This window comes from Typopeltis vanoorti, chromosome 4 (genome assembly GCF_054136105.1).
Source record: "Typopeltis vanoorti isolate ZY-2024b chromosome 4, IOZ_Tvanoo_1.0, whole genome shotgun sequence".
Taxonomy (NCBI): domain Eukaryota; kingdom Metazoa; phylum Arthropoda; class Arachnida; order Uropygi; family Thelyphonidae; genus Typopeltis; species Typopeltis vanoorti.
The window spans coordinates 21145448-21173196 of NC_143552.1; the positions used below are offsets into that span (position 1 = coordinate 21145448).

Here is a 27749-nt window from a genome sequence, read left to right on the forward strand (position 1 = left end):
GTAATTTACTTGTATAGAGTGCAACAGCATGTAGCTTGTTCTTATACACATGTATCCTTCTGAAGATGACCTCAATACAGGGGTTGAAACATAAAGTTATTATTTTATTATTAATCAGTAAAATAATCTTTTCAACACGTGTGTTTTGTTGTCCCTAAATTCATAAATATGAATGCTGATCACCGTGTAACCTTAAAAGAAAGAATACATTCTATTCACCCACAAGGTGAGTAGAATGTACTGCCCCAGGAAAAAAGGCACTTCTCCATCACTTACTTACATGTGTGTGTGTGTGTGTGTGTGTGTGTGCACATGCACGCGCGCACACACACTTTCCTTATGAAACTTATAGGTGTATGGTATTGTCTTGTTCTGCTCCTCTCCATGAAACATCTTTGTTGCTAACTAACCTTGCACAAAATCTTATTCAAACTTATGTTTTAGTCATATCATCTGTCCTCTTTCTATCCACCTTTCTATTCAGTGAGAGATTGCTATCCACAGATAGCAATCTCTCACTCTATTCTCATATTCAACATTTTCAGATACCTTAATCAATCTTTTTTTGAACCTTTTCCAAAATATCTTATTTTGGAAAACCAGGTGACCACATCTACACACAGTAGTCCAAATAAAACTTGATCTAGGCCTGTAGTGGAACCAAAACTTCTTTATTTCTGCATGTTGATGTCCTCCTTACCATTATCATTAACACCCAGTTCTCATAATTCTTGCAATATAAGATCTCTTAAATTTCAGGTCTTTCTCTGCCATCCCTCCCTGAAAGAACAGGAAGGTCTGGCAAATGAAGGATAGTTCAGCTGAAAGGAAAGGAAAACCTAGAACAGAGATGGAGGCACATCCAGTTGCTCTCTATGCATAATAAAGAAAAATCAACTACTATATTATTATTATTATTATTATTACGGGTATCTCCATGGAGTCAGTAGACTCATCGCGGGAGACCCAAACTAGCAAAACAATATCTGTCATATCTCTTCTTGAATTCATTTACAGACGAAGAGCTCACAACTAAGTCAGGCAATGAATTCCACTCATTCACCACCCTCCAGGAAAAAAACCTTGTTCTGACACCTTTGTTAACCACACTCTTCTTTAATTTCCAGAGATGACCTCTTGTTCTTCCATCACTATCACACAGCTGAAATATTTCCCCTTCATCAATCCTATAAAAACCTTTTAGTAATTTGAATGTTTCTATCATATCCCCTCTTCTTCGCCTATCAACCAATCTCTGCAATCCACAAGAACTCAATCTATCAATGTAGGGAGCATTTTTTATATCACTCACCAACTTGGTCACTCTTCTCTGAACCCTCTCCACAGCCTCCTCATCTCCAAGGAATCCAGGTGACCAGACCTGAGCACAGTAATCCAAATGTGGAAGTATCAATGCTTTATAAAGGGGAATAATAACCTCTTTATCTCTGGATGTCAGTGTGTTCCTCAACAACCAAGTAATCCTGTGTGCAATCTTGGACACCTTAGCAATGTGTCCTCTGAACTTCATCTCCCTATCTACCAATACCCCTAAGTCCCTAGCCTCATCAATCTCTTGGAGTACCTTTCCATCGATGTAGTACACAGCTGGTAATCTTTTAATCCCAAAATGCATGACTTTACACTTTTCCACATTGAACTGACATCCATTTTCTTTTGCCCATTTTACCAGCTTATTTAAATCCTCCTGCAAACTTTCAACATCAGCTTGATTTTTTATTGCACTACACAACTTTGCATCATCAGCAAACAACTGAATATCTCCCTTTAAGCCGTTTCCTATATCATTTATATACAAATTAAACAACATTGGCCCAAGCACAGAGCCCTGAGGCACACCACTGGTCACCTGCCTCATTCTGGACTCGGCTCCTCCATACACCACCTTATGGTATCTCTCCCTGAGCCATTCTCCTATCCATATCACCAATTTAATATCCATTCCCATCTGCTCCAATTTGCGTAACAGTGTTCTATGGGGTATCCTGTCAAAAGCCTTAGCAAAATCCAGAAGTACCACTGTGTAGCCAGTTCCTTTGTCCAACTCAGATGTTATTCTATTATGAATAGTTAATAGATTGCTAAGGCAGGATCTACCTTTAACAAAACCATGTTGGCCTCTATAGAGTATCATATCCTGATCCACCCATTCTTGAATTTTGTCTTTAACCAACTTTTCCCATACTTTTACCACTACTCCTGAGATGGTGATTGGTCTGTAATTCAATACTGCAGTTTTAGAGCCACCCTTATGCAATTTGAAAATCTCTCAAGTAATAAACAATCATCAGTATGGATTAGATCACTGCTGATAAACAAACAAAGGATTTTCTTGCTTATTTTACCAACCTTTTAAAAAATGTCATGGAAATAGTGACAACCTTGGTATCCCAAGTTTTACTGCTCTTTGGCATTGACTGTGTTTTGGAAACTGTAACACTTGCTCCAGCACACGTCCATGATTCTCATTTGTGTTGGCTCCTTCAATAAAATTCAATCAATTACATTCACAGCATTCTATTCTTGCTCTATATTTCATTTTTTAACAATATGCGTTGCAGTTTTGAATTGGTAGCTATCAGCTTTCTTTTATATGACTAATAAAATATATATAATCAGTCTCTCTCTCTCTCTCTCTCTCTCTCACACACACACACACACAATAAGTTGCAAAATGTATAACCTATAGCATATCAGTGCTCTGGTGTGGGCAAGTGCTTACGGAAAAAAACCCAGCTGATGTGTTTCTTGAAGAGCTGAAAGCTGAAGTCCTTGAAAAAAACTTTCCAAAGAACAAAGTGGATGGAATGAAAGAGGAGAATGAAAATTGGTTTGCTTAGTATAAAATTGGACTGTTATGCATGTTGACCAGCAGCTGCCCATGTTTTTACAGGTTTAGAGGAAAGTGGAGGAATGATCACAGCCAGTTCAGCAGAATGACACCCATGAAAATACATGTAGAAAAGGCATAAGATAGAAACAGAACATCTGTGAGAAAGTGGCTTAAGTGATTTATCTATTAAATGGATTGCCCTCTTCTGACCAGCATCAAGCATTTTTTGGTAAGTTTTTGGAGCATCACATCACCTCAAATATGAGAATAGCAGTTAAATAGACACCAAATTGCTTGGAGGCTGAGAACATTGCTTGTGCCTGGAAGGCTAGAAGTGGAAGTCAACCTAAGTCTGATCTTGTTTAGAGATCTGGGTGTTATTTGGTTAAGTTATTAAGTTCATTAGATTGTCTCTACCTCAACTAAAGAATGGCATAGGATTTCAAGTTAGTAACAGCAGGTCATTTATATATAAGAGAAAAAGTGTAGGCAAAGGTTGAGAGTTCTGGAATTCTCTGGCATTTTTCCAGTTTTCTCTCTCTGGTCATTCACTATGACCAGAGAGAGAAAACTGAAAAAACTGTCTTACTATGACCAAATAGGCAGGACAGCCAATATCAGAATTTCTGAACACAACACTACATCTGGTTTCACCAATACAGCCACTCAGTACTTGATGACTGTGCTTTGGACACCCACCATGGGATATGCTGGAAGAAGGCTACTCTATTACACTGCAACAAATACAAATATGAAAGGCTATTCCTTGAATCTACCTCAGTCCTGAAAAACTTTCCAAACCTCAACAAAATTGGGAAAATGAGACTGCCCCAAATTTGGGAAGCACTCATCCTCAGATGCTCAGCCCAGTATCCAAAACTACCCAATTTAGCCTACTAGGGGGTACCATTTAGGACTCTAGACCCAATTTTTGTTACCTTTCTTCAGCCTCATTTTCCCAGTGTTAGTGCTTGCATGCACATATCATTATTTTTTGTGATCCCTGATGATGGCAATGTAATGTTGCCAAAACATAGGAAAGTATTAATTAAAGTTATTATAATTAAGATTTTAGTATACATTGCTATTTCCTGAAAAATAATAGTTATGAGTAACCAACATATAAGCTTATCTACAAGAATGACCAGAGAGAAAGCTGAAAACTATAGAGGATAGAAGGAAACAATAAGCATGCCAAGAGTGACCCATCTTTCTGTAGCTTGTAATCAAAGTTCAGTAATGTTGGATTTCACTAGCTGATTGTGTGGGTGTATCATTTCAGTGTTGTAACATGTACAGTTTGAAGGAAGAGGATGATATGATTGGGAATTAAGCTGTTATAGAGTTTGCACCAGATAAATGTACGAGGGTGGTCTGAAAAGTTCTCAGCCTTGACCATAGATGACAACACTATCGGCAAGATTTTTTTTCTAAGTTCGTACATCTGTCATCAGCATCCACATGAAATTACAAGTCATTCTATCAAGTACAGTAGGCCCCTATATCCATGGGGTTTGGTTCCATCATCTTCCACGGATACCTGAAACCACGGATAGTATCGACCCTTATATATATATATATATATACTATGTTTTTTCCTATACATAAATACCTATGATAAAGTTTAATTCATAAATTATGCACAGTAAGAGATTAACAACAATAACTAATAATAAAACAGAACAATTATAACAACATACTGTAATAAAGTTATCTGAATGTGAATGGAATCTTAGCAACCTCAGATATATGTAGCTTTCTCCACCTTTGCAACGAGTTGCCCTGGTGTTGGACAATCTCTGGACCGAAGGGGGGGGGGACTACTGTAGTTTGTTTTATATAGCTGTCTGAAGCAAATGTTTTGTCTGTATCCCTTGAAATGGTTAAAATTGAGTATCGTGTGGTTATAAAATTCTTTGTAAAGAAATTCGTTCGAAGTTCATAAAAGTTTATGGACACTCTTCTCCTTTGTTTTGACAATTAAGAAATGGTTGCAGAGTTTAAATGTGGCCGTAAACAGCCTTGAAAATGATCCACGTGAAGGACGTCCAAAAAGTGTAACAACACCAGAAATCATTGATCAAGTGCACGATATGGTATTGGATGACCAGTGAGTCAAAGTGCGTGAAATTGCTGAGACTTTAGGCATTTCAAAAGAACATGTAGGATATATTTTGCATGAAGAATTGCATATGAAACAGCTTTGTGCAAGATGAGTGCCATGCTTGTTCACAGCAGATCAAAAACACACTCGTGTGAAAAATCTCTGAACAGTGCTTGGAGCATTTTAACAAGAATAAAACTGATTTTGTGCATCGATTTATTACTATGGATGAGACTTGGATTCACCATTACACATCAGAATCCAAACAGTGAACAGAAGCGGTTGTTCATCCCAAATAATTATAATTATTTGGGATGAACAACTTTATAATAATAAAATATAATTAATAATTATCTTTCAAGATAATTATTAATTATCTTGAAAAGGGTAAAACAATAACCGGGAATATTATTCCGATCTTTTAACCAGACTAGACAAAAAACGTGAGAAAAGACCAAGGTTTGCAGAAGAAAAAAAATCATCTTTCATCAGAACAATGCATCTGCCCACAAAAGTGTTTTGGCAATGGGAAAATTAAGGGAGCTGCACTATGAATTGTTGGAACATCCACCCTATTCCCCAGATTTGGCTCCCTCTGACTTCTATCTCTTCCCAAAACAAAAACTCTTCCTCACTCATCAGCGTCTTTCTTCAAATCAAGACGTGATTGCAGCTGTAGAGAGGTATTTTGCAGATCTTACTGAGAACCATTACAGGGACGGGATAATGGCACTGGTGCATCGCTGGAATAAATGTATTAATCTTAAGGGAGATTATATTGCAAAAGAAAAATAATTTTGAAATTATAACTTCGTTTTTTCATTGTTAGGCCAAGAACTTTTCAGACCACCCTCATAGAAGAGATTTTTCATAGAATACAGAAAGAGCCATTCTGAAAGTTTATAAAGGTGGATGAGTTGCAAACTTTTTTGCAATGAAGAATAGCTAGTGAGTGGAATGCATTTATTTATTGTAGTGAGCAAACAAATTTAAGCCATGGTGTGATGAACGTTGTGTATGGCAATGACTTGCCACCGAGTCTTTAACACCATGTTGGTCTAAAGAAAATAATAATATCAATAACGTTATTAGTATTTCTAAACATCTAGAATCAGTACTCATCATGGGAAATCTTTTGTTATACACATAAAGCTGTCATTATCAGTAATATTAAATCTGATGTATATAAGCTTAGCTTCCTTACAGTATCAGAATACTTTGTGTACATGAAAATATTTGCAATAAAGCATTGTACCTAATTAAATCAAACAAAGAGGAATTTAACCATGGAAGCAGGAAAGATGTATGCTCAAAGGAAAATGGGTTGTTTGAATTGTGATTAGGGAATAATTAATTTGTATATAACACATGGCAGAGGTGACACAAGTGTAGATTTAATAACGTATAAGGTAAAGATAGAAGAAGTCACCATGATGTTACCAGTTGGTGAGAGTGATTGTGTATTTTTGAGATGTTTGGCTGCTTAGCAGGTACATGCTTCACTGAAGAAAAGCATGAAATTACAGAGCAGGAGACTAACTTCTCCATAGTATGAGAAAACTCCAGAAAACAACACATATACTGCCTCTTAATAGAAAATTCCACACATTTAATCATTTCCCAGGTCAAGACCATACAATCACTTTTACCATCTGGTGGCAGTGTGGTCATATTGGTTATAGGCAAATTCCATGTACAGTTACTAGATATAGCACTTTAAAACCCCTAGTAGATTTCATCACATGCTGCCTCAGGTAACTATTCTTTGGTCTTGTCTTGTCTTAAGCTTTTCACAAACCATTGAGATTCTTAGCTGTGGACTTCACAACGATGACCATCTCGAGGATAAGGTGGTTGGCCCTATGCCTCCTGGTGTGTCCTGTGTCTGTAAATGCATGTGTTCACAGGGCTGGTTTGCCTGTTCTGGGGGACAAAAAATCCGAGTTTCCAGGTGAAAAAAAAACTATCTCCATATGAGACTGGCTAACTCACCTTTATTGGAACAGATAAAGTTCCTCATGTCTTGGATGGAAATCAAAACCAGGTCTTAGTAACTGCATAAATTCCATTTCCTCCCTCCCATGTGGCTCCTTTCCAATCTGTGTTCCCACAGTTGAAAGACCTTGTAATAATTACCTGCCCTCTACTCATTGAGCTTATTTGCCGATGTATACTATCCTCATGATCCTTTTCATCTCCTTTTCTATAGAAGCACCCAACTGTATATTTTGTTCTGCTGGTCACTATCTCACGCCTGATGTCCTCAAATGTGCTATTTTCACTGGCCTGCAGTTGAAATTCTACTCTCTTTGATTGTAGTTCATTGGCTATCATTAATAATACTCCCTCCCCCATTCTTCTTCCTGAATACACTATACCCTTCACATTGTATTCATTAACTATATCAGCCATGTCTCACTTAACCTCTGGCCAGGATGAACTAACCAATGATAATCCCCTTGCCCCGTTCTGAATGAAGGACAAACTTCTCCTTTGTCCTGTCCTGGAGTCTGTCAGATTCCCTGCATCATTTGCCAATTCTGATGATAAAAGGCATGCCAACATAACGGTGGAAACACTTTCCTACAGAGATATAGCACATTGTCAGGGCACAAAATGTGGCAAGAGGCTAATTGCTATCTTTGTATAGTAGGCATGGTACTATAGAAAGGAACATTTTTTTGCATGTCACCTAGTCTTGGGCACAAATGTAAATGTGTGACACAATCATGCAACTCCAGTGCATGATAAAGCTGCCTGGGATGAACTTGAAGTCATTTTACTAAGCACCCCTGTATTAGGCAATGCCACATGCAGAACATGCTGACTCTATTTTCCAATGCCAGTGGGTTGACATTTATTTCATGTATGGACAAGTGAATAGAAATAACAGGGAAGTTCAGCTCCTTAGATTTCCCACACAGACAATGTCCCACCAAAGCTATGTTTGCAGCTGTCCATTAGTATCTACAAGAGATGGAATCAACAGTACCTTGCACTACAGATCAGAGACGATCCAGACTTGTGCAACTTAAATGTGTGTGTGTGTGTACATCTGCATTACAGGAACGAGTGCTGGACATTGTGTTGGAGGAGCTGGCACAAAAGTAGTTGCAGAGGTGACCACATCACATTCCACTGTGTATATCTGTCATCAGGAGCATCTGTATATCCTTATCATGTGCAACAGGTACAGGCACTAGTGGATTTTCTCCCTTGATTTCACAACATGCATCACTGGGTGCAGGTCAGTTTACATAAAATTAGATGGTATCCTAGCACCAACAAAGATTCTCTGTAATGAATGTTTGGACCAGAATCATTAGAGACCATCTCATCAGTCCATTGTTCTGTATTATTATTATTATTAACATCTGACCTGCATGGAGTCAGAGACTCTTCGTGGGAGGTACACACAATTCTTATCCAACCGTGCTTTAAACTGCATTCTGCTCACCAACCACTCTCCATGCAAAGAACCTGCTCCTCAATCCTCATCTCACACCCTTCTTATATAGTTTACAGTGATGGCCTCTTGTTCTACCCCCCCTTCCATTCTATGAAAAATCTCTTGCATGTCAACCTGATAACAACTCCTGACTGGCTTATGTCTCAGTCATATTCCTCCTATTCACAAGGCTTTACAACTTACATTCTCTCAATCTGTCCTTGTACTCCACATTCCAAAGACCACTGACCACCTTTGTGAATCTTCTCTGGACCCTTTCCAACATATCCTCATTACCATTTGTGTGGAAAACCCTGTGCACAATAATCCATATGAAGCCTGATCAAGACCTTATACAATGTCATCATAACCTCTCTATTTCTGCATGTCAGGGTCCACCACATCATTGCCATTATTTGATGTGATGTCTTAACAACTTGTGCAATGTGGCCCCTGAATTTCAGGTCCTTGTCCTCCATCACTCCTAGATCTCTCATCTCCTCTACTTTCTTTAAAGTTTACCCACCAGGTGTATACTTCACCAGTGCCATAACAAGGGTATGAAGCACCTGTGGCAAGTGTCTAACTTGCACCCCCTAACCCAAAAATTATAAAAATTTTAAAAAATTTAAATGTAACAAGTTAAATTTTACTAAATGCAATATGTTAAATACTTCTTCTACACGTTAGTGTCCTCCGCATCATTCCCAGAAGCCTTTGTGTTGTCTTCTTCACAATTTTGGCGATGTGTCCCCTAAATTTTAGATTCCTATCTACCATCACCCCCAGATCTCTTATTTCTTCTACCTCCCAACAATATATCCTCACAAAGCATAAATTCAGCATCCCATCTTTGTTTTTCAAATTTTAAAACCTTACATTTTGCAACATTCAATTCACATCCCCATTTCCGTGCCCAATTACTCAATCTATTCAAGTCTTCCTTTAAAGCCACAACATCTTCACTACACTTCACGGTTCGTCCCAACTTTGCATCATCTGCAAACAACTGAATATATCCATCCAAATCTTCACCTATATCATTAATATACAATTTAAACAGTAATGAACCTAAAACAGAACCCCCTCAGGCACTCCACTAGTGACTTTCCTTTTCCTGAATATTGCACCCCCATACACAACTTGTTGATACCTATCAGATAGCTAGTCTCCAATCCAATGCTCCAATCTAATATCCAAACCCATCTGCTCAGTTTGACTGTCAACCTATCATGAGGTACTCTATCTAAAGCCTTTGCGAAATCCAAGTATATTACTGTGTATCCTTTTCCTCTGTCCAAGGAAGCAGTCACTTTATTGTAATAAGTAAGTAGATTACTAAAACATGACCTCCCTTTAGCAAATCCATGCTGTCCATCAAAGATTATACCATTGTTGGCAACCCTACTCTGGATCCTAGTTCTCACAATCTTCTCCAACAACTTAACCGCAACAGCTGACACACAGATAGGCCTATAGTTTGATGCTTGAGTTTGATCACCTCCATTATGAAGGGGCACAATCTTACCCTCCTTCCACTCATTAGGAATTTGACCAAGTGCAAGACTCGTATTAAAAAAATATGTCAAGGCAGGTGTCAGCTCTCTGGCACATTCTTTCAGTACACGTGGTGATATATTATCAAGTCCCACAGCCTTATTAACATCTAGTTCACTCAACTCTCCATACACCTCTTGCTCGCCTACAGTCAGTCTCTCCTCCCCATCATCAACTGCTCTCAATCCCTTCATGAAGTGACATTCACAAGATTGAAAGATCTTTATGAACTGTTCATTAAGTATCTCCACCACACATTCTGCATCAGCTGTCTTTATACCATTTTCTCCAATCAGTGTCATCCTTCCATAATTATTCTTTCTTTTGCTGGCTACATATCGAAAGAACTCCCTAGGATTCTTTTTTGGCTTCATTATCCAACTGATACCTCTCTTTAGCTACCCTCACCAACCAAGTCACTCTCCTTGCTTGGTCTTTGTAGACCTCATGGAATTGGTTATTTCCACTTCTCTTATGCTGCCTCCACAATGCCCTTTTTCTCTGTATTGTATGCTTAATCTCTTTATTCATCCATCTCACACCCACCTTATTTAACCTTCTCACCCTTGGAATACATTTAGACATTGCATCCACTAAACAGTTTTTGAAAATCCCCTAAGCTGCATTGATCTCTTTTCCAGCTAACTCCTCATTCCATGCTACACCCGCAAGCTGTCTCCTGAGCTCTTCATAATCATCCCCCATGTAGTTCCACATATACCCTTTTCTCACAGAGGTCCTCGCACTGCTGGCAACCACCCAGGTAATCACCTCATGTTCGCTCTCACCAATTGGTGGATGATTTGACACTTCATTTATAATTACATCCTCTGATGAGATGATCAAATCCAAGATCCTCAATCCTCGTGTGCCCTCTGTTACATACTGTCTGAGGTAGTTATCCCTCATAAACTCAAGAAACTCATTTTCTTTCCTTCCAGTTGCTATCTCATCATTCCAGTCTATATTGCCATAATTAAAATCGCCCATAATGATCACCCTTATTTTATTTGCTTGTTTGCTTGACTAATTTGATTATAAATTTCATTATCACCACCATCCACATTACCTGGTCTATAACAACATCCAACCAAGTATTTGATTCCATTCATCTCTATCTCACACCATACTGCCTCAAAACTACTGCAATATTTCCCTCTTGCATCTCTACTTTATATGGACATAACTCTTTCTCTATCATCAATAGCACTTCCCCTCCCTTTTTACCCCTTCTGTCCTCACGTCTTCTGTCAGGATGTCATCCTCTTCCAATCTTGTCTCACTTATTCCGACAATTTTAGGTGAACACGTAATTAGTGCAACCATTTCATCTGCCTTGTTTCTTATGCTTCTAGTATTTGTATACAAACACAACAGCTCATTTCTGGATCTACAGCTAGTTCCACTGATACCACTCACTCAATGTGATCTCTCCATGCTCAACTGGGGCCATTTCCCTTTCTGCTTCTTCATTTTAAAACCCTTTTCAATTCCAACTGTTTCCTCTTAATCCCTGGTCATCCCATTCCTTTCCTGCCTACACTTGCTCACCTCTTTGAGCATTCACCTTTCTCATGCTGTGTACCCCTGTCCACCCTGAGCCTCCCCATTTCCCTGCTCCTCTTGCACACCCATTCTCTCATTTTCTATACTCATACCACTCACTTCCCCATTCATAACCACCTCTTCAATCTCTCCTGTCTTACTCTCCCGCTCTTCCACATCATTTCCCACTCGATCTGATTCATTCTGTCTATTCACTTCTCTACCTTCCAGCAGGAGTTTCTCCAAGCGACTCACACCATTACCACTCAAATGCAGTCCATCACTCCCATACAGCTCACTTTGTCCCTCAAACTCATTCCACACATTAACAAACTGTACTCCCATCTCCTCACACATTTCAGCTAGCATATCATTCACAATCCTTGCTCTCTGCCTCATTTCACCACAGTCATACTTAGCCAATATGCTAACTACCCTTCCTGTCGCACTATTCTCTTTTATCCTTCTAAGCAGCCTCCTGATATCCATTCTGACACACTCTTTGTCCTTTCTCAAATCATTCGTACCTATTAACTCTTTTGCTCGCTCCTGCCTCATATCCAATGCCTCAATCACTCTACTCATTTTAGCGCCTGGAAAACATACCTTGTGCATTTTATCCTCCAGCACACCTTTAATAATGGAGTCGCCATACAACGCCACTCGCTCATCTTTCATTAACTCTTTCATGCCATCATTATTTATTTTAATAGTTTTTACCCGATTTTTTCTTAATTTCATTTCTTGCCTCATCCAATCCATTTCAACTTCCAAATCTCGTGACACTTTCTCTCTATCATTCGATCTTTCTAACTCTCGACCCCCTCTTCTCACTTTCACTCTCATTCATCCTTCTTTGTTTCCGTACTTTCAGTCCAACTTTCGCTATCATTCTTCCCATTTTCACACTCATTCATATTTCTTTGTTTCTGTACTTTCAGTCCAACATGCATCGAACTTTCGCTATCATTCATTCTTTTTTCTATCATCCATTCTTTTGCTTTTTTTTTACTTTCGATTTCTGCGTCACGCCATTTCTAGTTTCATTCGTTGTTCTCTCAATTTCGTTTCCTTCCACCACTCTCACCTCACTTTCGTTCCTTTTAACATTCCCTTACGGTTTTCAAATCGCTCTTTTTCTTTTTTACTGATTTTTTAACATTTTTTTGTGTCTCTTTCAAACATGCACTCATTTTCCCCGCGACGATTTCGCTACTAACACTTTGTCATCAATTTCAATCATATTTGTATTCATCAATTCCTCGTTCAGATCACACTTTGCACATACCCTCCTTTCATCTTCACCAAATATCCACAAATCATTTATGTAATCGAAAGAATACATATAACAGACCTCACGCTTAACGAAACGACTGAAATCTAAATTAAAGGTCATGGAATGACAATGCCACCTCCATTTTTTGCAGGTTACTAAGTCTAATAATAACGATTTCGTAATTAAGTTTTGGCAAAAAAAAATCCCCCACACTAATAAAACCAGTAGTGCACAACGTTTACAGCCTCTCTTACCCAAACAATTATGCATATATATTTAATTATTCCTAGAAAACATCCCAATCAGGAGCTCTTCTTATACATGTTACTGCACTTGACTCACGAGCGCCCTCTTCAAGTTGTATGACTATTAGATCTAAAACTTCACACATTTCTTTTTTTAGTAATGCAGTTTCATTCATGGCAAATGAGCCATCAGTAGCTTTCTCACCAGGCATATTTTTTATTTTGCGCTGTCTCTTTTCTGGAATGTAAGTTTCAATATTTATTGTTTCAGCTAAACTTTTTGCCGAATTGTGAAGTGAATCGAAAAAATCATTTCGGTACTGTTGAATTTCATTTTTCGACTGTGGTTTTTTTTTCTTGTAAAAGTAAATTTCCTTTATTTATCTTTCCTAATATTGTATCCCAAAATATTAATAGTGCAACAAAATTTTGTTAATAATTTTAGCAACTTTCGAGCATTTGTTACAGAGTCTACTGTAACGTCTTTGTCCATCATACATTTCATTAAGAAGTTGTATTATTAAAGGCTTTTACTGCGTTAGCTTTCGCGGACCACTTCATGTCACTTAAACCTTTAAGACGAACAGATAATTTTTCCTTTAAAAGATCCCATCTACTAGTATAATTTACAAAAAAGTTAAACAATTGTTGAATTGTTCCAAAACATGATTTCATTTGAACAGATATTTGTGCAGCATGAATGCCTATTAAATTAAGGCTGTGAGCAGTGCATGGAACAAACCTTGACATATTGTTTAAACGGTGTCCCTGGAGGTGTCAAGTAATAATAATAATATTAACTTTTTTTCAATGTCATTCGCAAGTGCTTCGCCAGTTTTTGCATATGTCACAATAAAATATGAAGGTCTCTTCAATGCTACATTTATTTGTGTTAGGATCAATGTTAACATAGCGCAAAATTTGGGTTATCTGTTCCTGGTGAGAAGTGTCAGGTGTGCTATCAAATAAAATAGAAAAATATTTTGCTTTTTGCATATTTGAAATAATATGCTCTCTAATTTTAGAAGCAACTATATTAATTATATCATTTGTATTCTAGGAGAGGAATAATTAACTTGATTTTTCTTATGACTTTCAATATGTTGCGCAGTAATAGGATTGTGATGACTAATTAATTCTATCATGTTCAAAAATTTTCCACATTCGGGATGACCAATTTTTTCACAAGTTCCTCTCAAAGCGTTATTATTTTTTACGCAGTGCAGAAGGGCATCCAAAATAACTTTTAAAATATGCCTCCACTTTTCTTTTTCTTTTAAAATTGCATCTTGTAATTGATCGTCTATAAAACCACCTTTCTTAATTTTTGATTTGAAAGTTTTCCATTCGACGTAATTTTTTTATGATATAACGAATTTTCATGATGTGGTAACATAGAATTGAAATGCTGCCAGTCTCAAAACCCTGCAGTGGTCCATACATTCTGATTTTTTCCAAAAAGAATACATGGAAAACAACAGTGCATCTTTTTGCTTGCAATATATCAACCAGTTTCTGAGTACATGTTCTCCATTTCACATGGTTTTTACAAACCATTTTTTATCAAAATGCCGATTTTCTGTATGAGGATAAACACTTATATTATCGCACAACTCGGGTCCATGTTGAACAAATATTTGTATGTTACTACTGGTTATGTGCCATGTTGTGAGATCATTAAAATCTATTATTTTTGCATTATCAATATTTTCTAATTTAACATCCACCATATAATTATCATTATTACATTGCTTCTCGATTTCCTGGTTTTGATGTTCAATTGTACTTTTCTCTTCTGTTTCAATTTCACATGAAACATGACTACTTGGAGAAGGCAGATTTAATTCAGTTGTTAAGCTTGAATGAACTAGAGGTGGATCATCTGTTCATAATTCCTGTTTGTCACTATCATCGTTTACCTCATAATTTTTGGAATCACCACAAATGGTTGTTATGTCAGCATCAGTGGCTGATGCAAGGTAATCGTTGGTATTGGTGGATGAGGATGTAGAAGCTGCTCCAACGGCTGGTGCTGAAATTTTTATAACTTGTGGTGCTGGTTCTGTTGAAAATTTGTTCTCTTTGGTGTCTTTCATTAAAATTTTAAATCTCCTTATATCACTTGTTGCTTTCTTTACTTGCAATTCCTTTTCTCTTTTCCTTTTGAGAAAAGCAGCTCCTGATAACTTTTTCTCTTTCAAATTACGGATCTAAATGACAATAAATTTCGTATTGATAAATTATTCTTTTTCTATTAATTATTAATTTTAAGTTAATTTATTTATTGTTTTTAAGAGTTTTAAAACAATAAAATCTTATTTAAAAAAATCTATTTAAAACAGTTGCTTTCTACGGATTTTTACTATAAATAATTAATTTATACAATAATTTGGAAATTTGATAATTAAAGGTAACCTATAATTATTGAGGGCAATGTAAGATGTAAAGCATGCTGCCCAATAAACGATTTTGGCATTTTAGCAAATTGCGCTTCTGATTAATATGTTTATAATTTATAAACTACTTATCTTTAAAATTTTATTTGTCTATCAAAATTTCAAAAATAAGTTCACAATTAAAATCAAAGCCAAAAACTGTCCAAAGTCATTTAAATACAGAATACTCAATATGTTTTGCATTCAAAATTGAAATGACGCTGAAAAAAAATGTGAGAAGTGCATATCCTGCTGTTTCGTCTATCCAGATTCAAAGCGGAATTTAAGAAAACGAACAGCGTAATATACACCTATGTTTCAGACTAAATATTTGGATAGATCAGTGTTTCTGAAACTTCAGATATCCGTGTACCCCTAATTTAATTTTCATTATTACCAAGTACCTTATCAAAATAATAAAATAATAAATAAAAATATATTTCATTGTAAATGTCTGTTTTATTTGAATTTAGATGTACATTTAAACAAAAAAAAAAACATGATTTATTTTTAATAGAACAAAATTTATAACGATACTATACATTTTTACTTAATATAAATAATTTATCATCAATGAGAGGAGTGAAATTGCTTATTTCTATATCTGCTATATTGCTCTCTTTTGTGCATTTTATAAATCCAGTCTTTAACCAATGATCTATACTTAAGAATTTGAAAGCTAAAAAAATTACCGTATATACTCAAATATAACTCGCACTTTTTTCCCAAAATTAAAGCTAAAAAATTGTGGTGCGAGATATATGCGGGGATTTTCAGAAACTAAAGTTTTAAGGAAAAAAAACTGAAAATGGGTATGACCTACCAAGAAGCTTCTATTCTCCATCATTTCTTCTGTCCTCGAGAGCAGTTTCCTTGTGTGCAATCAAAGTTATCTGCCCAAATAGAGTCATCTTCTTTCTCATTACATTATATCAAGCAAAAATTACCAGTAATTTAAGACATGAGATACATAATAAACAATCATTGACAAATTACTAATGAGAAGTGAAAGATGTGTGCGATTGTAGACCAGTAGAGAAACAGCAACTATTAAGAAGTGCATATGATTAGTGTGGTATTAACAAAAGATCGCGCAACCCAAACAAAACAAGCTGACAATTGAATTGAAATGCTAATTCTCTTAAACTGATTTCCATAATATCTGAAATACATTCACTATATATTTCTTAGTTTTAGCACGTTCATGATGGGGTAGTGTCAAGCAAAACCATATGTTGCACCTGCAACATGTGGTTTGTTATGTTCAAGTGGTTCAAGTCGTGATATTAGGTGCTGTCGTTGCCATCTAACTCGAGACGAATTGGAACTCACCAGTGTTACCAAATGTAGCAGAATTCCGTTGTGTTGCAGAATTTGTATGTCGAAAGCGGCATATTGCTGAAATTTAAAAATACAATATAAAATAGCGGACTTTTATATCTATTTATTAATTTTTATTTTTTACGTATTGCACCCCCAAACCTAATTGCACCTGTGCGTGGCGCCTCTTTCGTCATGCCCTCGTTATGGCACTGTACTTCACATCTCATTGTCGCTAACCAAATCTCAAAACCTTACACTTTGCAACATTGAACTGACAGTTCCACTTACCTGCCACTGTTCTTGTTCTTGCCACTGATGCTTGATGGCAAGCAGTACCATCACTTCTCAGAGAAATTATCAGAATATTTAGAGGGTATATCATGTGGTTTTTCATGCACGAAGCATGATGAAGTTGTGAATAGATAGAGGTGAGCCAGCTGAATGGCCACCATGATATCTCGATGAGATTCCGTCGAATTTCTTTGTGTGGTAAACAGCCCAAGGCTGATTATTACGCTACACCATTGTGCCTAATAAACAGGTTCCATCAAAGGATTGTTGTGGGATGGTTGTATGACAATGTGAATACTCTTGGGCTTCCTGAACATGTACAACAATTATTCAGCTGATTCTGCACAGCATGTATTGCTGCTCTTGGAGCCCATTTCAAACATATGCTGTGATGTAGTCATAGGTAGGTGCTCTTCTCAATCATTTCCTATGGAGAATACTAGCTGGAATACAAATCTGCCTTCTCAGTCTGTATGGTATGCTCTTTCATATATGTTCTATCTCTGTAAGAAATTGTTTCCAGCCTTATGTTTATGACTTTTTTGTCATTAGAATCAGCAACAGAACAAATATCAAGAGTTTGGTCAAACATTCTAGAAACACCATGTATATATCAAAATTCCATGAATCGAACATGTCATTTTCTCTAAACATATAATTCTATGGAAAAAGACTAAAGTCCTACATAAAAGATGTTCTTTTATGTAGGACTTTATATGTTGTAGTAGATGTTTTTTATGAAGCAGTTGTACAAAGAAAGCTGTGAAACCTTGCTATATCACTCTAGATCTGAATAAATGTGGTGGAAATAACTTATATATGACTTATAGAAAATTGTTCTTCCTGAAACTTTTTTTTCTTCTCATCTTGCAGAAAAGGCAGCCTAGCCAGGAAACATGTACAGTTAATAGAAATAGTACTTTTCCTAATTGTTCTGGTCATAATCCCAAACAAACTAAACCAAGCTTTTCTTGTTACTATTTTCATTTGTGCTTGCTCTCAAGATTTGGAATTCATCATATTCTTTGTGGGTGGTGTGCTATTGTGTTTTAAAAAATGAGATAGCAGTTTGATTTAGTTTATTGTAATAATGTGAATGCTCCTGTAGAAGCCCATGACTAAATAAAACTAATGGTACAAGTATGTTCATTCCTTGAAGCATAGCTTTCAAGCTCAGCTTCAAAAAAAAAAAAAGTGTTGGCTAACTGCTGCTAAATGTCAGTAAGTAATGACCAAATATAAATCACCAATATTAACTAGAATTTAGATTTCAGTTCAGTATGTAATTTGATATTACTTATTAAATTTTAAAGGTGGTTTAAATTTTATTTTGGCTTAACTCAAAATTGGTTAAGTTCAAAAATTACAATCTCAAGATTTTAGATCGTTTTTGAACTTAATGTTAAAATTTTCATAGAAAAATTTGATAAAAGTTCTTTTGTGTTTTTCACTATTAGCCATATTTCACATGAAGATTTTGTTGAAGTCTTCGTGTTTAATATAAACTTTATACTGTTTCTTTCTTAAGAAATCTGGTCGATGGTGTGCCATGCATGTACGAATAGCCTGGGAGATATACCACCATCAACAGAAACAGCAGCAAGCTGAGGTTCATAAATCTGGAGGACCTCCTTCTGTAGCTGCAGTTGCTGCTGCCGCTGCTGCTAAACCAACAGCAGATCTTCTGAGGCCTCCAAGTCATTTATTTGCATCACTACCTAGACCACATGACTTGTCATTTTCTTCATCATTTCTTGGAGCTGCAGGTAGGATACATGTCTTTAAGAATATTTAATTCTGTTCATGGAAAATATTTTTAAATTCTGTTTAAACTGGAAAAGTAGAACTATTTTATTAGTAAAGCAATATTTTCAGCTAGTTGTACAATTTTACTTGTAGGTGTAAATTAGCAAGAAACTTTCTGTCACTATTATTGTAGATGTGCTCCTGCACTAAAAAAGAAAGTAAAAGCAAGATAATTTCTTCTAGCCATTTGCTAGTCTGGTTGGCCAAGTGGTCAGTGTCTCCACTCTGCAACCAACAGGCTGTACATTCAAATCCTGCCACAGACTTGTGATTTTCTTTAGGTGGCAGGTGAATTTCTTTGCCCAGTGTGAGACCAGTTTCCCAGTTGTTGGAGACCTGAAGTGAAAAAGTTTTGTGTTTGGTCAGGGTTTATTGGCTTATAAAAAATAAATGAATACAAAAAATGAAAAATTAATAAAAATAATTAAAAAAATTAGGCCAGTAGGCTACTAGATGGTCTCTTAAATTTTTACCAGTAATATCTTGGATTCTTCCAAATACAAAAAAATTTTCATCTTGCAAGGTGGGCATTTTCTGTGAAATGGATGCTAATTAAGACAGCCCTAGTGGACCTAAAAAAAAAAAAAAAAAAAAAAAAAAAAAAAAACCTACTAATTACTAATTTAGGATTATGTTCACTGAATCTCCACACTCTGAAAATATGATCACACTACACTGAAGTTTGTTGTATTAAGAAAAAGGATAGCTAAATTATATGTTAACTAGCCCCCCCCCCCCCCCGAGTTCCAGAGGTGGTAGGCCAGTTCTCCATGAATTCTGATGACTTGAATTTTGAAAAGTCAAAGGGGGATTCCTCCCTCCCCCAGGCACCTATGGCACCCAACCCCCTGAGTTGCAGACTGGTAGGCAGTTCTCCTTGAATTCTGATTACTCAAATTTTGAAAACTCAAAAGGGTGGGGGTTCCTCCCCCCCTGGTGCCTATGGCACCCACCCCCTGAGTTGCGGACTGGTAGGCCAGTTATCCTTGAATTCTGATGACTCGAATTTTGAAGACTCGACACTCAGGGTAGCCCCTGAGTTTCAAAACGTTTCAAATAACTTGACAAAAAATGTGACACAAAAACGTTACAAAAAAAGCTTATCATTTTATATTATAGAGTAGATATATTTCCTCACAAAAGAAAAAAAATACACAACTTAGAAGATTGCTATAAAGGTATAATTAAAAAATTTTTTTTCTTTCTCCTCTCTCTTCCTCTTAAGCTCAAACCCACTCAAGAACACCATTCGAAGCTGCAGCGCATCACAACAGCTTTCTCAGCCCAAATGCTGCACATTTAGGTAGGTTTTTGTATATAATATAGCAATTATTTTCACCATACATGCTACTTGTAGCGCAGTATAAAAAGTAATATATAGAAATAGCAAAGCTTAATAGTTACTGAGTAGTCTGCATCAGTTACTTTCAGTAAGTAAAACAGGTGAAATCTTTCAATTAGATGTCATAGTCATGATAACATAAATGAAATCCTGGCCTGTCACTGAAAATGCTGGGAAGTTTATTCAAACCACTTGCTATTTGCAGATTCATTGTGGTTGGTTACTAGAATTGTGTGACTCTTTGAAATTAAACATGTTGAAATATACACTGAGTTAGCTTTGTATTAGGAACCTCCCCCACATGATATCAACATCATGTGCAGCTACTATAAATGGGCACACCTATTCTCTGTGCATAATCAGTAAATGTTTGACAGTAATGAAGAAACATAGCAACGTAAGCCAATTTGACCACAGGCAGATAGTTGAGGACAGGTGCCAGTATTCAGAAACAGCTGCACTTGTTGGTTACTCCCGTACTACTGTATCAAGGGTGTACCAGGACAGGATTAACCATGAACAGACATCCAGCAGAAGGGCTCACATTGGTCAGCCATGTATGGTTGATCTTAGAGGTGAGTGTCAGGTGTCATGATTGGTATCTCAGCAATGATGTGCAACAATGGAGCAGTTTGACCCATTTCCACATGTGCCGTATCTTGTTTCACATGGGATTTCAGAGACAGATACCAACAAGGGTGCCCATGATGATGGCCAGGCATCACAAACAACACTTTGCATGTGCCAAGGAATGTCAGCAATGGACTCTCAACAGATGGAAGAAGGTTGTCTGGAGAGATGAGGCCTGTTTCTTGCTGCACCATGATGGTGGCCAGGTTTGCATTTGGCATAAACAGCATAAAGCCCTATCCCCTGGTTTCACAGTTAGGGTTCAAAATGCTGGTGGAGTGGTGTTATGGTCTGGGGAGCTTTTTTCCTGGCACTCCCTAGGTCCGTTAGTTATCATCCCACAGACACTGAACGGTGAACACTACAGGGACTTGTTAACCAACCATTTCCATCCATATCTACAGGACAGTACACCTTGCCATCAGGCCCATACAACTACTGAGTGGTTGGAGTGACACGACATTGAATTTGACAAATTGCCTTGATCCCGCAAACTTCCCTGGCCAATCAAACATGTATGGGATATGCTAGAACGGGTTGTGAGAACTGCCGATCCTCCTCCACACAATGAGTGTATACTGAATGGAATTGTGCAGTGAACATGGATCGAGTTAGGCTAGGCACATGCCTAGCATAACTGTTCCTAGGCACATGAGAGCTGTGATTGAACAGAGAGGTGGACTAATGCATTATTAGGTGCATGTTCCTAATGCAGAGCTAATTCAGTGTATGTTTATGTTGGATCAGTTAAAATGATCATTACATTATATCAGCCTGGCTGGCCGAATGGTTAGCGTAGCTGCTCTCCAGCCAAAAGGCTGTGGGTTCGAATCCCATTGTGGACATGGATGTTTGTGATTGTCTGTGGAAATACTAGTGGTAGTGGTCGGTGGTAGATGGCATTGGTGTAATTGCGGTCAGTTGATGGGTTGTGAGTGGAGACTGAGTTGTAGAGTAGGTGCCCTCCCTTGATGAGTCTTTGGGCTCTCTGGAGGTGACAAATAATAAGAATACTAATTATACATCAAATATAAAATAAAAATCATATAAGCATTTAAGAAAAGAGCAAAGTAAATCAAATACATTGGGAAAAATCTTAGATAATAGCAACATCAAATCAGAATACACGGAAATAATGTTTGATTCACAAGATATTTATCTCCACTGCACACATACCACTGTCATGTGTAACAGTTAGGATAAAAAGTTTTTATCCTAACTAAAAGAGAGGGGAAAAATGACAGATTCCCCCCCCTCTATTTGTAGTTAAAAAATTATTTCAAGCTGAAACTCCACTATGAAGATCTCATACTTTATAAAAGATGTTGCTGAAAGTCAAGGTGTGTGTGTGTGTGTGTGTGTGTGTGTGTGTGTGTGTGTGTGTGTGTGTGTGTGTGTGTGTGTGTGTGTGTGTGTGTGTTTAGGCATATTGAGGCAGAGGCACTTAGCAAAGTGAGAAGGTAAATGCATCTGAAAGTAAAATGGGTTGGAGTAGGAGCAAGAGTAAAATGCAAGGGTTAGAAAGGAATTCAAGAGAATAAATTTAAAAATAAAGATTTTAAAGATTAAAAATATAATTTTATAAAAGGAGTGAGCCAGCAGAACAAAAGAAGCACAGTTATCAAAAATAAACATGGGAGCATTCTTATAGATAAGGAAGAAATTTCTGAAAAGGATGGAAGAAGGCCGAAGAGTATATCAGCAAAGACTAGTTTGTGTTCAGGATATAACAAGGTACAAGAGATGCAATCCTAGCTCTTAGGACAATTACAGAAAGAAGAGTTGAGAAGAATAAAAAATACTCTGATAGTTTTTCTTGACCTCTAATAATCTTGACTGGAACCAAATGTTCCATACCTTAAAAAAAAAATAAAGGTAGTTTGGAGAGATAGAAGGCTCATATTTAATCTCTACAAGCACAAGGATATGTAAAGGTATAAGACAAGGGTGTTCTCTTTCTCCAATACTGTTTAATCTCTACATTGAAGAAGCAATAAATAAATTAACAGAATTAATAGAAACAGAAATTAAGGTAAACAAAACTGAAATTTAGCTGGCTATGATTTGCTGATAATGAAGGCAACTTGAAATCCATCCTGACAAAGATGGAAGAAATTTTCACACACAACAAAAAAATTTAAGAAAACTACACTACTAGTAAAACAAAATCACAAGTAAAGCAAAAATAAACTTAGAAATAAATAACAGCCCAACGTAACAGGTAACTTAATTTAAATACGTTTGGAGTCTCATCACAGAAGTGGAAGAAACCAATCAGATATAATTACTCCAGTTTGGCCAAAAAGGCATTCTATAATAGAAGAAACATTTTTATTAGTAAAGGACTCATAATTCAACTAAAAAAGAGACTGGTAAGACATGCATTGCATAGTAATGAGGGTTGGACTTGAACAAAACAAAACACCAAAAAGTTGAAGACATTTGAACTTTGGTGCTGGAGAAGGATAATGAGAATTAGTTGTTTAGAGAGAAAGATTAATGAAGTCCTAAACAACATGTTCAAGAGGAACAGTCACTACTGAACCATATCAATAAGAGAAGAAAAAAAGCCTCATTGGATGGCACAGAGGACTTACAGAAATAATGGAGAAGATGGAAGAAGCCAAGAGGCAGACCAAGAATCTCATATATATAAACAACTGAGCAGTAATAACTAGGACTAAAAGCTATGAAGAAATAAAAAGGAGAGCACATGATAGTACGCTATGATGTACTGCTGCCACCAACCAGTCTTTGGATTGATGTACCCGAGAAGAAGTAGTTTAGAGAAAGATGTTCATTTATTTTCTGATGATGCAAAGCTGAGGAGAATTACTAGAAATGTTGCACCCTTTAGGAAGATTTGAATTAAGTGGTGCTTATAGATAGGTGAGTAGAGATATATTCAGTCTATTTAAATGTAAGATTCTACACTTTAGAATTCAAAGGTGAAAGGCTGCATACTGTATTGTGGTGAAGTTCTGTTTGAGTGGAGGTAAAGAATCCTGGACTGATAGTGGACAGAATGTTGTAGTTTTTAGGTCATGTTGCAGTGTGGTAAAGAGAATGTAGGCAGTTTATTTTTCACTTGGTTAGACTATAATAAATTTAGTTTAATCTTTTATCCAAGTGTAAGCAAACAAACTTTGCACCTGAAAATATCTTCAGGACTGAGGTAAGGGATTAAACTAAATTTATTATAGTCTAACCAAGTGAAAAATAAACTGCCTACATCTTTCTCTAAATCCAGAGTAATTCAATAATAAGGTGGTACACCTGTTGGAAACTCCTATAGGTAAGAATGACCTCTCTATTGCTTCTGCCTTAGTATCTGCCTCCCACTGATGAGACCTCAATAAAGGTTGAAACCGGTCTGGGTAATGACCCTTCCCTTAATGCATAGCAGTATACATGTCCGCAAGGAGATGTGCTTTGCATTATGATGGGCTAGTGTTGCACTACCTTACCTCAGTCCTGAAGATATTTTCAGGTGCAAACTTTGTTTGCTTGCAATTGGATAAAGGATTAAACTAAATTTATTAGAATGTAGGCAAATAGACAAGGAAATAATTTTTCCCTTATACTTCAAGGCTTTGATCAGAAACACCACCTAAATTTCAAAGTGCAGAGTTTATTTCAGGGAGGGTAAATTGCAGTCTCTTAAATAGGTGAAGGGATGATATGGTTGAGAAATAAATTATTGAGAAAGGGCTTACCAGATATTGGAAGAATTTCCAATATCTGGTAAGCCAATTCCCTATTCAACACACCTGTTTGCAATTTCATATTTAGAAATTGCAAACAGGTGTGTTGAATAGGGAGTGAGGTCTTTGCATGGACAGTGATGGTTTATTATTTATTGCATTATCAAAGTATGTTTGTGAGTACAGAGACTGTGAATGAATTTAAGATGTGATATGGTGTATGGTAGATATTATGGTGTGTAAAGTGCAATTCTGTGATGACTCTTTTATTTCCATGGAGCATTGTAGTAATACCAATAAATTCAAAACTGCAGAATACAAACAGTATCCAATTATTCAGTTTTTTCTTATTATTATTTCAAATGAATATTATATAGAAATAGAATATATAAAAGCAAAATTTCATGCATAGGTGTGTGTATAGTATTTAACCCTTTAACTGCTACGGTCGAGTTAACTCGAGCGTGGAAAAAAAATGGCGACTTTGCTACGATCGAGTTAACTTGATTGAAGTTTATTTGACTTGGATTTCTGTCCTTGTATAACATCTAAAGAGAAAAATTTGAACTGGTGCAACTAATCATATTAAGCACCTCCGTAGCATAATTGGAAGAACAACGGTACATTGCACCCTTCAATTGTAAAAGGCCTAAGTTCAATTCTCGTTGTGACGGGAGGAATCTTTATATATGGACTTTTTCAATCGAAGGTGAGTTAGCCGATCTTGAAATCCATCTCATACGGAGGTAGCAAGGTTTTTTCTCCTGGAAACTTGGGTTTTTCATCCCGCATAAAGACAAATTGACCCTTCAGAACACACGCAATTTACAGACAAAAAATACTAGTTGTGGTGGAGGGCGGTAGATGGTGTGAATTGTGTACTTCAGATGAAGAAGATCTTGGTGATTCTACATAAATTAATGTGTGTAATTTGCTTAATCAAGTGGATACCCCTTGATTATGCAAATTTTATAAAACACTATTATTGGCATTTTTGTAAGTGTATATCAAGAATGTATGATGCTATCCGGACTTCTTACTTCAGTAAGAATTTTAACTGATTTTATTTATAAATTTTTTGCAAAATTAATTCAGCACATGGAACAATGTCAGTAGAATATAAAATCACCAGTTAAAGGGTTAATGAAGGGTTATCCATAGTAGGAGGTTGCTCCATTATTATACTTCTTATTCTCATCCAAGTGCACTCGCTCCTTCCCTCTCTCTCCATCTTTAAGCAATCTTATTGTTTTCAGTTAGCAGAATACCATTTATATTTCTTGCTGTATTATTTTTCTTCCTTCTTTCAGACTATTATTTTTTTTTACACCTGAATCAATTTTCCAGTGTGGCCTAACACTGAAACTTTTAACTAAACTTACTTTCTATAATTTCTCAGATGAGTTTCTTTAATTCTCTGAGACATATTCAGACAGCATTTTAATTTTATGCCTTCTTCTGTAAGTTTCCAGATTTTGTTTGACAACCAATCTTTGTTCTTTTTTCCTTTCTTTGTTCCAGTCTCTTGCCATCTCATATACTATTTTAAAATTTTCCATCTCTTTTCTATCATATCAAGTTTGATAAACATAAGTTGCGATGGATCTGCTATGGTGATTCAATGAACTCCATAGGTCATATAATAATACCAATACATTTTTTTTTTTTCCCATTACTTAATAAACAAACTTAGAATTTCTTTCTCTAACTGATTTTACTTAAAATATGCTATGCTTTTTTTTTTTTTTTAAAAAAAATAGGAGTGTCACCATTTGCCCGTCCAGGATATCCAGGATTTGGGACACCTGCTGGTGGATTTGGAGGACTTGGAACATTAGGTAAAAATAGTTCAGGATCATTTTTATACTGAAACCTTGAATTGCTGGGATAATGTTATTTTATTTTTTATGTCCATTTGAAGTAATAGCTTCTTAAAATCTTATGATGATGATGCCACCTTTGAGTCTGTAATCTTGCTTTTCCATGATTATTCATCCATTAAATATGCAATTGATACCACTTCCTTGCTCAGATATTATTTGTCCTTGTTATCCAGGTCATTTTCGTTTGTCTTCGCTGAGTGTGTAGTGTTAAATTGCTTCTGATGATGCTAGCTTAAGCTTGTGAAACATCAGCTTGCAAAGAATTAATTTTAGCTAGTAAATCATTTGTTTGCATTCCAGTGTCTATGTAGTTTTCTGTTTCTGAAAATTTGACATGAATAATAGCAACAGCTATGGAAATTTCCAACAAATCACTAGTGAGTTGGTGTCAGGGTCTACTGAAACACCTTAATGCCACAAATAACAGTTCCCAAATCTAGAATTCTTGGGCCTTGGCAGTTCTGAACTTTATAAATTTAAACAAACAATTAAGAAAAGTGATAGAATAATAACAGCGTAAGTTGTCAATAAATTAATGAAGGTATTATGCTGGACTATCATAGTACCTCCTGTACATCCCTGGAGAAGATGTATATAATAGTAAACAATCATGTTGGAGGCTTAATGGATTATATACAGCACTCAAAAAAGGATTAAAACAGAATTTCATACTTCCTATATTACATCTCAGTCACTGAGACATCTTCAGGGATTACAAAAAAACTAATATAACATATACACAAATAACGCACAATACTAAGCCAACTATGTGGGTGACTCTAAAGTCCTATCTAGGTGGAGCACCCTCTATGGGCGGTTGTAGGTGGCCTGGAATGTAAGGTGGGATCTCTGATGATAAGTGTTTTACAAATCTTAGGAAGCTTAATGCAACTGTATTTGTTTAGATTTGGTTGGTTCCTGAGAACTGCTGCAGATTCTAAAAATAGTCTCTCATTTTTGAATTTGCTGTGGTGGAGCATGGTGGTTTTTTTCCATGAGATCCTGTGGGTTTTATCCAAGACATGGTCAGCCAGGCCTGACTGACCATAGTCATGGTTACAGATGTATGACGTGTTCCTCTAGGCAGATGGTTGCTGATCTGCATGTCTGGCCAAAGTATGCCAGCTTACAGGAACAGGATACTTTATAAACTCCAGGCACTGAGAGGGGAGGGAGCTGATCTTTTGTAGAACGGATAAGGGTAGCAAGTTTGAGGTGGGACTTAAATGTTGTGTGTAGGTTGTACTTTTTTAAAATCTTGGCTATTTTTTCCGAAGAGCCATGGATGTAGGGTATGGTGATAGCA

General features: G+C 36.5%; 1 protein-coding gene across 1 annotated transcript in view; it reads left to right on the forward strand.

Moving 5' to 3' along the window:
• Nucleotides 1–27749, forward strand: part of LOC150107152 (uncharacterized) — an 868219-nt gene that overhangs the window by 773798 nt on the left and 66672 nt on the right. The window contains exons 13-15 of the mRNA XM_090391665.1: nucleotides 18607–18844; nucleotides 20110–20187; nucleotides 26321–26398. Coding sequence (XP_090247791.1) covers nucleotides 18607–18844; nucleotides 20110–20187; nucleotides 26321–26398 — 394 coding nt within the window. The remainder of the gene's footprint in view (nucleotides 1–18606; nucleotides 18845–20109; nucleotides 20188–26320; nucleotides 26399–27749) is intronic.